The sequence below is a fragment of the Pelodiscus sinensis genome, chromosome Z, assembly GCF_052426305.1.
Source record: "Pelodiscus sinensis isolate ZL-2025 chromosome Z, ASM5242630v1, whole genome shotgun sequence".
Lineage (NCBI taxonomy): Eukaryota > Metazoa > Chordata > Testudines > Trionychidae > Pelodiscus > Pelodiscus sinensis.
In genome coordinates, this window is record NC_143085.1 from 22,733,437 (window position 1) to 22,749,021 (window position 15,585).

The 15,585-nt window shown below is 42.4% G+C and overlaps 1 protein-coding gene across 2 annotated transcripts in view; it reads left to right on the forward strand.

The window, feature by feature from the left end:
* The window catches only part of STX2 (syntaxin 2), an 87,056-nt gene that overhangs the window by 48,583 nt on the left and 22,888 nt on the right, over positions 1-15,585 (forward strand). For both annotated transcript variants that reach the window (XM_075898426.2, XM_075898427.2), the window contains exons 3-9: positions 3,828-3,927; positions 7,455-7,529; positions 7,979-8,052; positions 8,199-8,307; positions 10,523-10,596; positions 10,705-10,842; positions 12,472-12,582. In XM_075898426.2, coding sequence (XP_075754541.1) covers positions 3,828-3,927; positions 7,455-7,529; positions 7,979-8,052; positions 8,199-8,307; positions 10,523-10,596; positions 10,705-10,842; positions 12,472-12,582 — 681 coding nt within the window. The remainder of the gene's footprint in view (positions 1-3,827; positions 3,928-7,454; positions 7,530-7,978; positions 8,053-8,198; positions 8,308-10,522; positions 10,597-10,704; positions 10,843-12,471; positions 12,583-15,585) is intronic.

Genomic DNA, 15,585 nt, shown 5'->3' on the forward strand with positions numbered 1-15,585 from the left:
GGGGGGCTCATATGAACAGCATGACACCTCAGGGCATGTGGTCAGCTACGGAGAGAGCACTGCATATAAACTTGCTAGAGCTCAGAGCTGTACGTCTCATTTGCAAACACTTCAAAGACTTCATATCAGGTGTTACTGTCAGAATACTTACAGACAACGTAGGTATGATGTTTTATATAAACAAGCAAGGGGGAGCGAGATCACGATCGCTTTGTGCTGAGGCGATACAATTGTGGAATTGGTGCATAGCAAACAATATCAACCTACTTGCATCATACTTACCAGGCATCAACAATACCATAGCGGACGATCTCAGCAGAAGATTCCCCCACGACCACGATTGGGAACTATGCTTAGATTTGTTCGCCACAAAAGACAACACCAAGTGCTGCCTTTTTTGCTCCAGAGCAGACATGGGGAGGAAGTCAATGGGCGATGCATTCTTAACCAGTTGGAAGGGTCAGCTGATGTATGCATTTCCTCCAATACCCCTCATACCTCGAGTGTTGGAGAAGACCAAGGCAGACCGTGATAAGTGATCCTTGTTGCACCAGCGTGGGCAAGACAGCTTTGGTTTCCCTTCCTACATCTAGTGTCTGTGAAGCCTCTACTCCCTCTCTCGGGCCCCCTCCCCCCCAGACCTTCTTTACCAGAATGGTTGTTGCCTACTTCATCCCAAACCAGACACATTATACCTGACAGCTTGGCTTTTGACTGGTTCACGGAATTGGAGCACCTTTGCTCACAACAAGTCAAACGTGTATTGATACATAGTAGGAGACAATCTACGCACACGACCTACCTGGAGAAATGGCTTTTCCCTATAGTGTTGCCAGCGTGACATCGAAAAGTCATGGCTACGTCATATACTAGACTACTTGTTACATCTACAGCAGTTGGGTTTCTTGCTGTCCTCCCTGAAAGTGCATTTATCTGCCATTAGTGCTTTCCACCACTCTGTGGACAGTACTTCGGTATTTGCTAACCCTATCGCTAAAAGATTCTTCAAGGGGCTAACAAATCTAAACCCTCCTCATATACCACCACCTCCTTCTTGGAACCTCAACCTGGTATTGGACACTCTCGTGTACCATCTGTTTGAACCTCTTGCCTCAACACCCCTTCAAATGATGACAGTGAAGGTCCTCTTTCTCCTAGCAGTCACGTCAGCACAAAGAGTCAGTGAGCTGGTGCTGCTTATGGCCAACCCACCATTTACAACTTTTGCTCAATCCTCAGTAAAACTTTTACTCAATCCTCAAGGCTGCACCCTGCTTTTCTTCCAAAAGTTTGTTCAAAGTTCCATATTAATGAGCCTATATTTTGTCCCCCTTCTACCCGAAGCCCCTTCTGTCCTCTCAGGAAGCTTTGTTACATACCCTCGATGTACATCAAGCCTTATCCTTCTACATTCACAGGACTCGGGAATGGCGTAAGATGGACCACTTGATAATATCATACGCAAGACGCTCCAAGGGCTGTTCCCTATCCAGCCAGCGTATTTCGAACCTTATAGTACAATGCATTACCACGTGCCACAATATCCGAAATAGTCCACTTCAATCTTGCCCTAAAGCACGTTCTACAAGAGCAACTGCCACCTCAGTCAAAGGGGTCCCATTGATGGACATTTCTAGGGCTGCAACGTGGTCATCTGGCACTACATTTATACAGCAATTGTACGTCAGCTGGCAGGGGACTCAACGGTGGCTTCAGCAATTCTGGCCTGTAACAGTAAATCTAGCTCCATAGCGCAGACGAATACTGCTGTATAGTCACCAACAGTGGAACACCCACAGGGACCACTCGAAGAAGAAGTTACTCACCTTCATGTAATAACGATGTTTCTTCGAGATGTGTCCCCATGGGTGCTCGTCCTGCCCACCACCCTGCTCTGGAGCCGCCTTTATTCTCGTTTCAGATCAATGAGCAGTGAGAGGAACTGGTGGGAGCCTGACCGTGCGAGACGAAAAGGGCGCAAACGGCATGTGGCGCTTACTGCACGTGCGCAGTCTGGCTGACTACAGCTAGGGAAAATCTCTGAACTGCGGCATCGGGACGAGCCCGACACCAACAGTGGAGCACTCACAGGGACACATCTCAAAGAAACATCATTACTAAACGAAGGTGAGTAACTTCTTCTTCCTCCTTTGAAATGTACAAGAGCCCCACTAGGGGTTTTGTACATTTCAAAGGAGGAATGCGGAGTACCGCGTGCAGCCTGGGGCCAGCTGACTCCAGGCTGCATGCGGGCATGCCAGCTTTGAAATGTAGAAGAGACCCCAGCAGGGGCTCTTGTGCATTTCAAAGAGGCAGCTCAACATGGAGCTTGGAGTTAGTGGGAGTCTCTGAGTCCCCCGCTGACCCTGGGCTCCATGCTGCACTGCCAGTTTGAAAAGTCATGTGAAGCTGGGGTCAGTTGGAAAGTCCCAGGATCAGCTGTGAGACCCTGCCCCTTTGAACACCACCTTGGTGTTTCAAAGGGTCAACACTGCACAGCTGAACCCAGGATCAGCTGAGTGCTGTCCCTTTGAAATGGCAAGGAGTCATTTCAAAGGGTCAGCGCTGCACAATTGAGCTGGGATCAGCTATGTAGCACTGCCTCTTAGAAATGCCGAGGCTTCCCTTTGAAGTACTCCTTATTCCCCCCCTTTTCTGCCTCTATTTAATCAACTAGTCGATTACATTTGCTTATAGGATAGTCGATTAGTCTTTAGCATCCTTAATCTTGTAGGTGTTTGTCTCTGAGGGTTTGGAGCAAATGTGATTGTATCTTAGGGGGTTGGCTGTAGAGTGTAGACCAGTGTTTCTCAATTTTATTTGGCCATGGAACACCAATTGGGAAACACTGGTGTAGACAATGGATCATGTGATGTGTTCTGAGTGAAAGTGAAGGCATGTAGCTATGCATGTATGTATGTATAGTAGGCAGTAGGTTTCCAATATGGGGTGGTGTTAATGTGACTGTTATTTATTTGCAGTGTAGAGTCCAGAAAGTGGATCTCTTGTGTGGAATGGTCTAGGGCGGCTGAGACTGATGGTGGGGTGGAAATTGTTGGAATCCTTGTGGAATTCTTCAGAGGCTTCCATATCTTGGTTCCAGATGATGATGATATAATCAGTTCAGTGCTAATAAAGGAGGAGCACTTGGGGGTAAGAGCTGAGGAAGTGTTCTTAATCTGCCATGAAATATTAGCATACTGTGGGGCCATGTGACCCATTGCTGTGCAACTAACTTGAAAGTATAAATCATCCCCAAATCTGTAAAGGTTATCAGTGAAGACAAAGTCAGAAAGCTTAGCAACCAGCTGTGCGGTGACATCATTGGGGATGCAGTCCCTGATGGTTTTTACTCTATAGTTGTGTGTGGAATGTTGATGGAGGGCGCTTCTACATTCTTAGAGGCCTTTCCAAAAGACCAATGGATTGTAGTTTCTGCAGGAAGTCAGTGTGTATTGAAGAAAGCTGGGAGTACAGGTAGCATAGGGCCCAAGGAAAGAGCCTATATAGCCAGACAATCCTGTAAATATGCCAATACCTAAGATGTGGGAACATCCAGGATTTCCAGGCTTTGAATTTTGGGTAGCAAATAGAATACCCTGGCTGGGACTGTACCAGCATGTCTGTGTAGATTTATTTGTTTTTCTTTAGGAGGTTTCTCGTGTAGACAAAATGCTGTAGTAATACTGATATTTTTTATTTTGACCTTTTTATGGGTTAGGATATTGTATTTCCTTACTTTTGACAATGAATTTTTGTAGTTATCCCTAATTTGTTGGTAGCAAATTTTTTTAGTCTCTTGATTACCACATTTTTTTTCCCTGTAGGTTGAGGAAATAAGAAATAGCATAACTAAAATAGCACAAAATGTGGAAGAAGTGAAGAAGAAACACAGCATTATCTTGTCTGCACCAAATCCAGAAGGCAGTAAGTTTGTTTTAACTTTTAAGATATTTAATATATATGGATAATTATTCTAAATTATTCTTAATGGTCAAAAGTTCATTGAGAATATAACTTTTAAGTAGAAGGTGAATGTTATGTTTATGAAAGGTATTTTTTTTTACTGTTGGATTTAAAATGCATAGAAATCACCTATTTCAGCATTAAAAACCCATATAAAAGAGGGAATGTCTTCAAAACATCATTGCCATCATACACCAAGAAGCCAGTCTAAAATGTAACCTAATCATTTCTAGAAGCAATAACTGAGATATTTTTCTATCTTTGTCTTAATTCCAGGTTGAATTTAGGATAGGTCAGTGGGAGCTGTGTTGTCCTCTTTTTAATGACCATTCTGGCAGCTGGGGATCAGTGAAGAACTCTGGCCACATTCCTAATGCCATTGACTGAAAGGGGGTGATTAGGGTTGCATTTGCCACTTCAGGATTTACTCCATTCTGGGGAAATCCTTACTTGAGCTCATTTTCACTGTATGTAGCCTGAATGGGTCTTACTGCACCTGAGAAACAGGCCCAAGTATTCATATTGATAATCCCTATCTTAAATTTGTTTTGAAACTTTCCTTAAGTTTGTAACACACTCTTTTAATGGGCAACAGAATCAGATATACATAATTTCAGTATTACTGCCTACAATCACAGTTGCATTTCTAGTCATAGACACAAGCTACTTTTGCCACTGGTGACAAATTATTGTTTTCTTCATTTGCCAATCCATAATCTTTTAAAACCGAAAACCTGAATATTTACAACATCTTTGTATTTATTGCAAAGAAAATTATACTGCAAAATACACTGCTATCATTTCAATGGCACCAGTGACACTTACTTTCATGACATGTTTTTCATGGTGTGGATACCAAGGTACCTTTTAACAAGCTATTGTTACCATCCTTTTTTAATATACTTTCAATTTATGACCAGTATCAATTACTGTCTTACAACTGGTAACTGGTACCAATTACTGTTCTACACTTGGGCCTATTACTAGTTAGAGTTTTACACTATCAATCCTGTTTGTGCCAAGTCCTGTGAACAGGGGCCTGCCTCTTGCTTGCAGTTTAGCTTTGCTTTTATATTAGCAAATTTTGGCCTTTGTTAGATAGGCCTCAGGCCTGTGCTACATGGACTTTTGTTTCAGGCCCTCATTTTACTACAATAATGAAGTGTTATTAAATGCTAGATGTAGGAGTCAATATATAGTCATTGGTGAGAAATAGCCTTTATAATATATAAATTGTCTTCAGGAGATGCAGTGGAAGATGCTAACATAGAGTAAATATTGAGAAACTAATTAAAACTGTAATAATCGCTTATTTTTTAAAAAGTGGTTTAATTGCAACACAGTTGCCTAAAACATCACTTGTATGCATTCTAGTTTTTTAAGAAGCTCTGTCACTTTTCACCATTTTTTGTTAATTCAGCATTATTGAGCAGAATTTCCAAAGTGCCTCTCTGACTTAGTTCAAGTTCTGCTAATTCTCGGTTGGGTTTGTGCTCTCAGGTAATTTATCAGAGGGATAGCCGGGATAGTCTGAATCTGCAAAAGCGGCAAGGAGTCCTGTGGCACCTTATAGACTAACCGAAGTGTTGGAGCATAAGCTTTCGTGGGCAAAGACCCACTTCGTCAGATGCATGTAGTGGAAATGTCCAGAGGCAGGTATAAATATGCAGGCCAGAATCAGGCTGGAGTTGACCAAGTGGAGTTGACTTCGGTTAGTCTAAAAGGTGCCACAGGACTTCGTGCCAAGTAATTTAGACTCCTTAGAAAAGCTCCCTCTTTAATGTCTCTAATGGTATTATCCATAAGCAAATTAAAGCTGTCTGTGCTTAGCTAAATCCCTCTTTATTAGGCTGTATATTTTTTCACTGAAAAATGGGCAGTGCTTGGGACTATCTGTGGTTAGGGGGAAAACATAGATAGACAGAAATATAGAATGCACTATTTATAAGAAAAAAAACTAGTTGAAATTTTCCCTTAATTAAAAACTCAATACACTTTATATGACTTTTATTTTGTTTCTGTTTGAAAGACATGAGTTTAAATTTCAAAGATGAGTAGGAGAAGGAGCAGAGAAAGAAGAATGAGAAAATTCGAGATTCTGTGGGCTTAGTATGGGATGACATCTAACTTATATAGGTCTAAATGCTGGGATTTTTGTCTTAAGAACAGAATTTTTCTGATGGATTTTAATATTAGCTCTGTATACGTATAATTGTTACTTTATGATCACAAGCTTTTTAAGATGTTACTGAATATTTCCAAAAATTTCTTCTAAGGTCTACTTGAGACCAGAAACATCTCGTCTGATTTGAATCTAGTTCTCCAGAACAATGGTTCCCAACATTTTTTATACCGGGGACCAGTAACCCATTCACAGACTTTTGGCAGACCAGTAACATCTTATTTGCATATTCATTATACAGATAATGAATATGCAAATAAAATGGTACTAGTCCGCCTAAAGCTTGTGAATGGGTTTGCCAATCTGGGATATAAAAAGCCCTGTCCCCCAAAGCCCCTCAGTGCCAGCCCTAACCCTTATAGCCACCCCCCTCCACTATCCTCCTGTGCTAGTCACTGACACCAGAGTCCTCTGCACCCAATGCCACCCAGCGCTAGCCCCCGTTCCAAATACCTCAGTTCCAGACCCCAACCCCTAAGAGCTCCCCACCATCAGATCCCCCCTCCTCCGTGCCAGCCTCCTGTTTCCAGAGCCTCCAATCCCCAATATTAGCCCCACCTCCAGTATCTCCTAGTGCCAGCCCTGCCCCCATAGTACCCTCACTACTGACACTGCTCCCAGTGTCTCCTAGGATTTCCAAATGGTTTCAACAAAAAGTACCATACAGTCTTGACAGTATATCACAATCTACATGACATCTTATTTAGAAAATACCAGATATTTATATTTTCTCATTTATATTTTCTCAATTTGAGTTTTCTGTTTGGGAAACAAATTCTGGACTGTCCAGTTCAAAACCAGACACCTGGCAACCCCAGTGCTCCCCCAGTGCAAGCTTGCCACCCTGGACACCCCAGTGTTCCCCCAGTGTTAGCCTCCAAACTGTTAGAACCCCTACCCCTTAGAGCTCCCCAATACTATCCCCATCCCCAGAACCCCCCAGCAGTAATGCAGAGTTAATCAGCATATTTAGATATATAGAAATGCTGGAAAAGAGCATGTATGTGTACATTTTTAGTTCCCTCCGTATAACTGAAAATAGATGACAAATGACCTATGTATTGAATACATTTTAATATAATCCACTACAAGCTTGGTAACTTAAAAATTTAGGCATCCCATCCCATCCAACCATACTCCATTTGTTCAGTTTTCATGCTTTAGAATGCTTGCAGTCAGTTTTAGGTGGTAAGGTTCTAGAGAAGATAGTTTGGAGACCTTCCAAAAAGTATACTTACTTGTCATTATGGCTTAGAATTAATTATTAATTATTCTAAAAACTATGTTTCACATTCTTTTTAAAAAGGAACAAAGGAAGAACTCGAGGACCTCAACAAAGAAATCAAGAAAATTGCAAATAAAATTCGAGCTAAGTTAAAGGGTAAGTGCAAAAAGCTCAGTGATTTAAATATTTTGTAGACCCTGATATATGTATTTGTGACATTAGGTGTACTCTAATAGTCACAAGAATTTTGGAATTTACCTCTCTGTGTAATGAGGTAAATATATGTATATACATATGTGTTTTTATAGCCTGTATCATAGTAGGATATTCCAATCTTTAAGAAAATATAAAATATTATTATAGTAAAATTTTTTAAATTTGGCTGTGTAAACAGTTATATTCTTAACCTTTCACTGTGTATCATTAATATGTTTGGTTTTTATTACGTGGGGAAACTTTTTAAGAGAAACTACCTTTTTGGGGGTCAGGAACAGGAAACAATACTAATTATTATTTATAAAATAATAAATGTTTGCTGTGTTAAAACTTGTGCTATTTGTTGTACTCTTAACACCTTATAGTATGAATTCTTATATTCTCCCTAGCAATTGAACAAACTTTTGTTCAAGATGGACATGTTAATCGAACATCAGTTGACCTCAGGATACGAAAATCTCAGGTATGATCATCAATTATTCAGGAGGAAATCTGAGCATTTTAACAAAACCAACTAAGCTCCAATATTGTGGGATGGTGAATGAGAAGGATACTTTTTTTTTCAATTCCATTTTGTTGTTTAATATTCTTGTTATTCCTCAAAACTAGCACTCAATATTGTCCCATAAGTTTGTGGAGGTTATGACAGAATACAATGAGACCCAGACCCTGTTTCGAGAACGCAGCAAAGGACGGATACAGCGACAGTTAGAAATAAGTAAGTAACATGAATTTTCTTTTAATATGTGCCTGCCAAAATAATGGAATCTTATTGCTTACCATTGGAAACGAGTTCAGGAATAACAGTTTGATTGCACAAGGATAAATTTCTACAGAAAACTTATCTTTAAACATCTCATGTTCTTTGGTTCTCAATCTCTGCCTTATGATAGGGAAATACATTATTGTGGAAATCTGCTTTCTTAAAAAATTATACTGTTTAATCATGCACCACTAGAATTTTTACCTTCAGAAGGTGGGGCTTTTCCTTTTTTTCCTGTCCTGTTGCCACAGCTGCAGATGTTTTCATGCTATAAGAATCTCTCATAATGTGTTTAATGACGAAAGTTCCCCATTGGTATAGGGTTTGGCTCCTAATTGTTATTAAGAACTGTTACATTTTATGGAGTGGAAGAATATTCAGAGGCCTGAGTACAGGATTGTGAGCCATTAGTTCCTGAATCCGAACCTTGGTTTTAGCATTTTCCTCTTTAGACTGTAACATCACTTCATTGCTCTTATGTCCCTGTGAACACGAATACTTGGGTTTGAGAGAGTCAACTAGGTAATGTTTCATTAACACATTTTAAGTTATTTTTTGTGTTACGTGTGACTAGAAGATGTATCAAATGTCGCTCGGGTCCTTAACTCAAAAAATGTTTATTTTTCTTCATTTAAATCTTTGCTCTGGGCTAGGGGCTGGGGATGACAGGTTCAATATGCAGACTGCCCCGAGGAGAGCAGAATACCCCATTTCTCTCTCACCACAGTAGTTTGGGGCCAGGTGAGAAGCACCTCTCCATGGCTTCTGCAGCTTAAGCAGGCATAGTCGGGGCCCCAGAGGGGGCATGTCTCCTGGCTGGGGAATGTCCAGGTTCATCTGCCTCTTGTGCTCTCCAGCCAGTGTGAAGAGCACAGCAAACTGTATGCTTTCCCCTCCTCTACCGGATGAAGGGGAATAGCCAACAACATCATGTGCAAATTGGCGGGACCTTAAACTCCTCTCTCCCCTTCCTTAGAGGGCACCTGAGAGGGTGGGAGGCTCAGGTCTGGAGCAGTTCTAAATTGAGGTGTGTCATCCCCAGCCAGCTCCTTTCAACTGCCTGGTGACTCTTTTATGTTTGATTTTATGGAAAGCAATCCCATTCCAGGCATTTCCTGTTTTCATGGTGCAACCAAACACTTACCTTGTTTAAGTTACGATAAGAGGAAGCTGCATGCTGAACTTGGTGGTCCTAGCTCTTACTGTTCAGAATGAGTTCTTGAACAGATGGATAGTCAGACAAACTCAAATATATAGTAAATTTAGTGTTTATGGTGAATTGTCAGGCTTCTAGGTGTCATAAATACCTTTATGTTAAATGGATAAAATACTGTTACTTTATCCTTACTATATATTTTTAAAAAATCCTGTGGGAAGATGGAAGTGACATCTGCGTCCTGTAGGAAAAGTTTTCATCCTGCCATTCCTCTGCCCTCAGCAGCCTTCCCACTCCCATGTCCCCGGCTTCTGGGGGGAACCGGCCTTCTCAACAGATAAGTGCCTGTTCCAGGGCCCCGACAAGGCAGCAGCCTACAGCACTGAGGCAGCGTGGGGGTCCCCACCGCTTTCTTCCGCCGGAGGCAGCCTGGGCAGTTGCTTCCAGGTGCTAGAGCTTCGGGGTTTCCTCCTCTCTCCCCTCCCCTGCAGTAAACTGCTGCTAGCATGCTACTCTTGTGGGGTGGAGGGACAAGGTTTGAGGCTGGATCACTGACAGGCCACAGCCCGAGCATTCCTAGGCCAAGTAGCCAGTGGCAGCGGCTCCTCGCTTGGGGTTACAAGCACAGCAAGGAGCTACAGCCACTACCCCAGCTGCCCCTTGGCCCAGCCCTGGCCCTTCTCCAGCAATCAGCCACTGCTGCCTCCATGTCCCAGAGCCCTGACAAACCACTGCGCTGTGTGTGGGGGGAGAGAAAGAAAAAATCCTGAGTCTAGCTATGCGAGGAAGAAGTGCTCCCCCTCCCAGGCTGGGAAGTGGAGCAAGAAGGGGCTAGGGAGGGGGAAGGGACATTGAATGCCAGAGTGGGGAGTGAGAAGAGGCCCAGGCTGGCACTGCTGGATCCTGGCCTTCCCCAGTAGCTGGGGGGGAGAGCCGGGGTTGCCTAACCTCCGACGACAGGGAGATTGGCAAGCGCCAGCCCCCTAGTAATCCTAAATCATATTTTCTTCCTAGCTGGAAAAACTACCACTGATGAGGAACTGGAAGAAATGTTAGAAAGTGATAATCCTTCTATTTTCACTTCTGATGTATGTATTCATAGTCCATTTTACAGCTATCACATATTCTATTTCTTCTATTCCTGAATATGTCAATCACATACTTACTTGTGTATTTCCTATTTTCCTCCTCCAAAGATTATATCAGACTCCCAAATTACTAGACAAGCTCTGAATGAAATTGAGTCACGTCACAAAGATATTATTAAACTGGAGTCCAGTATACGGGAACTACATGACATGTTTATGGATATGGCTATGTTTGTTGAGACGCAGGTAACTGAATCAATTCAAATTTTGTCTTAGTAAGTAAAGTGCTTTGCATAGTTTGTTGCTTTTCCTGTGAAAACAATACAGAACTAGAGATATACCCTCAAATATCAAGCAGTCTTGATAATTGCAACATTTTTATAGATATTATCTTTTGTTTTAACATGTAATCACCACCCTGTAAAACCAAAAGCAAACTACGAAAGATTACAAATAAAAGGGGTTTTTTTAAAGGCCAGAAGGCATTATTTAATCTGATGAGCTCTATGTCTGATAACATCTGCTAAGGACAATGAATAACTGCCATTGTGCTCAATAAGATATAAAAATGTGTAAGATGGTAACGGTTGAGCTTTTTGCAGGGTATATTTAAGTACAAGTGTAAAATTATTATTTGAATACTATAGTGCAATTTCCTGATCAGGGCTAGATAATATGGTGGGTGAATAAACTGACCCAAATTCATGCCTAGGTTTTGGTCATAGAGTAAATATGATCTAGATACGTCACAAAGGCATGTTGAAAACCAATAAAAAGTTAACTGTTGCAGAAGACTAAAGTAGTGGTGGGTGTGGGTTAAATCTTGGGTGAGAAATGTATAAAAAGAAAATGGGTATGTTATGTACCCATACTTGGGAATATATAATTTACATTAATGTTAATGGGAGAATTGTCTATAAGTGGAAAGGTGATAATTAGTGTCCCCAGCTCTCATTAAGACAACATTTATGAAAATAAGGAGATGGGAAGAAAAGATCAAATTAGGGTTAAAAACAATTAACTCTATTTGCAGTATTTATAAAATTGTATTCAGTGGATGTATATAAACTGGTCTTGGGATTCATTGGCTTTTATTTAATAGTGAATTTAACTGTGTGAAATCCACTGTGAAAGAATTTAGTACTTAGCATTATGAATAATCAGTCTATATTTAGCATAGCCTTTTTGGAGGACTTCACATTCTATAAGCCTAATGTGTTGCATTGATACAAAATGAACAAGTATGAAAATTACTGGCATGTTCTAAACCTTGTACAGAAATGAACAAGTTATTTGTGATCATTTTTAATATTTTACTGTTCACTGCTGCTGATTATGTCTTCTGATGGACAGAAACACAGGTAACAGATCTACTGTAATATTTTCCTGATCTTTCATTTCATTCCCAAAGTTCATTCATCGTAAGTGAAGTAAAATTCATTATGTACTGGCATTCTAAGTAGTTTGTATGGAAGAATCTTCCTCCTTAAAATACGTGAATAATTTTGGGTGAATGTTTTTGTAGGTATGCTTGCCATTTCCATATGCTTTTTCCAGATACTTTTGAACTCTTTAGTATGCCAGTTATAGATTAGCTATTAAAGCATACCTTTATTTTAAGGAATATGCTTTAAATTATCAATATTTTGTCCCCACCTGCTCTTACCAATATTTTTTCTTTTTAGGTTAAAATATTTTCCTGTGAGACCTTGCTTCTCATTCCTTTTTTTCCCCATCATATGTGTATGCAAAAATAAAAACTGCAGGCACTAGTACATAATTCTTTTCCATGTTTAATATCATTTTTATATGCTGTTTAGTCAGTCTCCAGAAAATTCCAGAAATGGTTTAAAAATTTCTTAATTTTATTTTAAGGGTGAAATGATCAACAACATAGAAAAGAATGTGATGAATGCATCAGATTATGTAGAACATGCTAAAGAGGAGACAAAAAAGGCTGTTAAATATCAAAGTAAAGCACGAAGGGTAAGATTATTTGCCGATTTTTGTTAACTTAATATGGCATAAAAGTAGTTTTATTGTAATTAATTTCACATGCTGTAACTTGAGCTTCTTTGAGTGCTTGCGAACTTCCATTCCACTGTGGGTGTGATGCATCGCATGCACTTGTGTTGGATAGTTTTCCCTAGCAGTACCCATGGTGCAGTCTTAACCATTCCCATCCTCCTTGTGCTCTGAAGATAAAGGTATAAAGAATTAGTTGCCTCCTACGTCCGAGTTCCTTCTTATCATCCATGTCAGTGGTCAGAGTATTTTTCTAAGGCAAGTCTATTCTGTATTGCAAATCAGCATATGCTGTTGTTGGTGAGGTATGGCTATTCTAACTGTGAGACAGTCTGTTTGCTGATAATCTGTCATTGTGTTTGAGAGAACAGGATTCTTCAGTCCTTTGTTGCTGAGGGCCATCTTGTATCTGTCAGCTCTTCAGATCTCCTTGGATATTTCAGTTTTGTAGGTAAGGCTACGGTGATGACAATGCATCATTGTTCCTGATTGCAGTCCTCATGGATCCCTGTGGAGGTACAAAAGACAATTGAGGACATTCCATTCTTACCTGAAACAAATTAAATATTGCACACACTGAGGGTATGTCTACACTACAGCACTAATTCGAACTAACTCAGGGTATGTCTACACTACCCCGCTAGTGCGAACTAGCGGGGTAATGTATGCATACCGAATGTGCAAATGAAGCCCGGGATTTGAATTTCCCGGGCTTTATTTGCATAAGCTGGCCGGCGCCATTTTTAAATCCCGGCTTGTTCGAACCCCGTGCCGCACGGCTACACGCGGCATGGGCTAGATAGTTCGGACTAGCTGTACAGATAGTTCGGACTAGCTTGCTAGTCCGAACTATCTAGCCCGTGCCGCGTGTAGCTGCGCGGCACGGGGTTCGAACAAGCCGGCATTTAAAAATGGTGCCGGCCGGCTTATGCAAATAAAGCCCGGGAAATTCAAATCCCGGGCTTCATTTGCACGTTCGGTATGCATACATTACCCCGCTAGTTCGCACTAGCGGGGTAGTGTAGACATACCCTTAGTTTGAATTAGTTAATTTGAACTAAGCTAATTCGAATTAGCGCATCTAGACTTAAAAACTAGTTCGAATTAGTGTTTTGCTAATTCAAACTAGCATGTCCACATTGAGTGGACCCTGAACCAAAGTTAAGGCTGGCCGGAAGCAGTGCCAGCAGGGCATCAGGTTACGACTTAGAGTGTGGAGCTGTTGTCTCAGGCTAGCCGAGGGCTGTGCTTAAAGGGACCCGACCCCCCCCCAGACAGACAGTTCTCAGGGTTCCCAGCTTGCTTGTCTACCTCGATGTGTGTCAGCAAAGCGGTACTGTCTTGGTGTGCCCTGAGTGCCCACATGCAGCACATCACAGCACTCAGCCATCAGCCTGGCTGCACTTACCGCAGGCTGCCATCCGGGGGGCTCAATTGGGGGGCTGTCAGGATCCAGGAGACCCTGCAGGAGAGCTTCCACCCCGAGGAGCCGCTCGTGTCCCATTCCTCCCTCACCTCCTTCCACTTACTCCTCCCTAGCCCCCCTTCCTGATGTAAAAAATAAAGGACACGTGTGTTCAAAAATAGAAATTCTCTTTATTTACAAAACTGGAGGGGGGATTAACCTCTGGGAGACTGGGAAAAGAAGGTGGGAGAGGGGAAGAGAAAGGGTGGGAGAAGGGAGGGGGAAACCTGGGAGGAGGGAGCTGGAAGAGGAAGCCAAGAGAAGAAGGAGGAGAGGAAGTATAAAACTATGGTATGCCCACATCTTCAGTACTGTGTACAAATGTGATCTCCTCACCCCAGGAAAGATATTTTGGCCTTGGAAAGGGTTCCGAAAAGGGCAACTAAAATGATTAGGAGTTTGGAACAGGTCCCATATGAAGAGAGGGTAAAGTGACTGGGACTTTTCTGTTTGGAAAAGAGGAGACTGGGGGGGGGGGGGTATGATAGAGGTCTATAAAATCATAAGTGGTGTGGAGAGGGTGCATAAAGAAAAAGTTATTTATTAGTTCCCTAAATAGAAGAACTACAGGACACCAAATGAAATTAATGGGTAGCAGGCTTCAAACTAATAAAAGAAAGTTCTTCTTCACAAAGCAAATAGTCAACCTGTGGAACTCCTTGCCACAGGAGACTGTGAAGGCTAGGACTATAATAGAGTTTAAAGAGAAGTTAGATAATTTCATGGAGGTTGGGTCCATGGAGTGCTATTAGCCAGGGGGTAGAAATGGTGTCCCTGGCCTCTGTTTGTGGAAGGCCAGAGATGGATGGTACGAGACAAATGGCTTGGTCATTGTCTTCGGTCCATCCCCTCCGGGGTAGCTGGTGTTGGCCACTGTCGGCCAACAGGCTATTGGGCTAGATAGACCTTTGGTCTGACCCATTACGGCCGTTCTTATGTTCTAAGCTCAGGGTCGGGGGTCTCACTGGACCACCTTGATTTTCACGCAAACCTGCTCCTGGGTTCGCATGTGGCCTTTGGTGGCCTGTCTGGCAGCTATCCTGCCCTAGATGGCCACTTTCCTGTGCCTAGTGCGGAGGTCGTGGACATTGGAGGCCTCCCCCCAAACCTGGATGAGGTCCACGATCTCCGCACTAGACCAGGCGGGTGCCCGCCTCTTGCGGCCCCGGGCAGGCTCCTGGGAACCACCAGCTTGGTCCCGGGAAGAGGCGGAGGGCTGGGTGGCAGCGGGTGGCTGGCTTGTGCTGTGCCAGGTGCAGGGTCTGCTGGCTGCGTGCTGGCAGGTTTGCACCTGGCTCGGGCACCGTAGCCAGACTGTGCCCCTTTAAGGGCTCCGGGGGCAGAAGAATTTCCCTGGTTGTGCCCAGAGTGGCCACCGGGGCAAGCTGGAAAGGGCTAGCCTCTCACTCGTTCGAATTAAGTGGCTACACACCCCTTAATTCGAACTACTTAATTCGAACTAGGCGTTAGTCCTTGTAGAATGAGGTTTACCTAGTTCA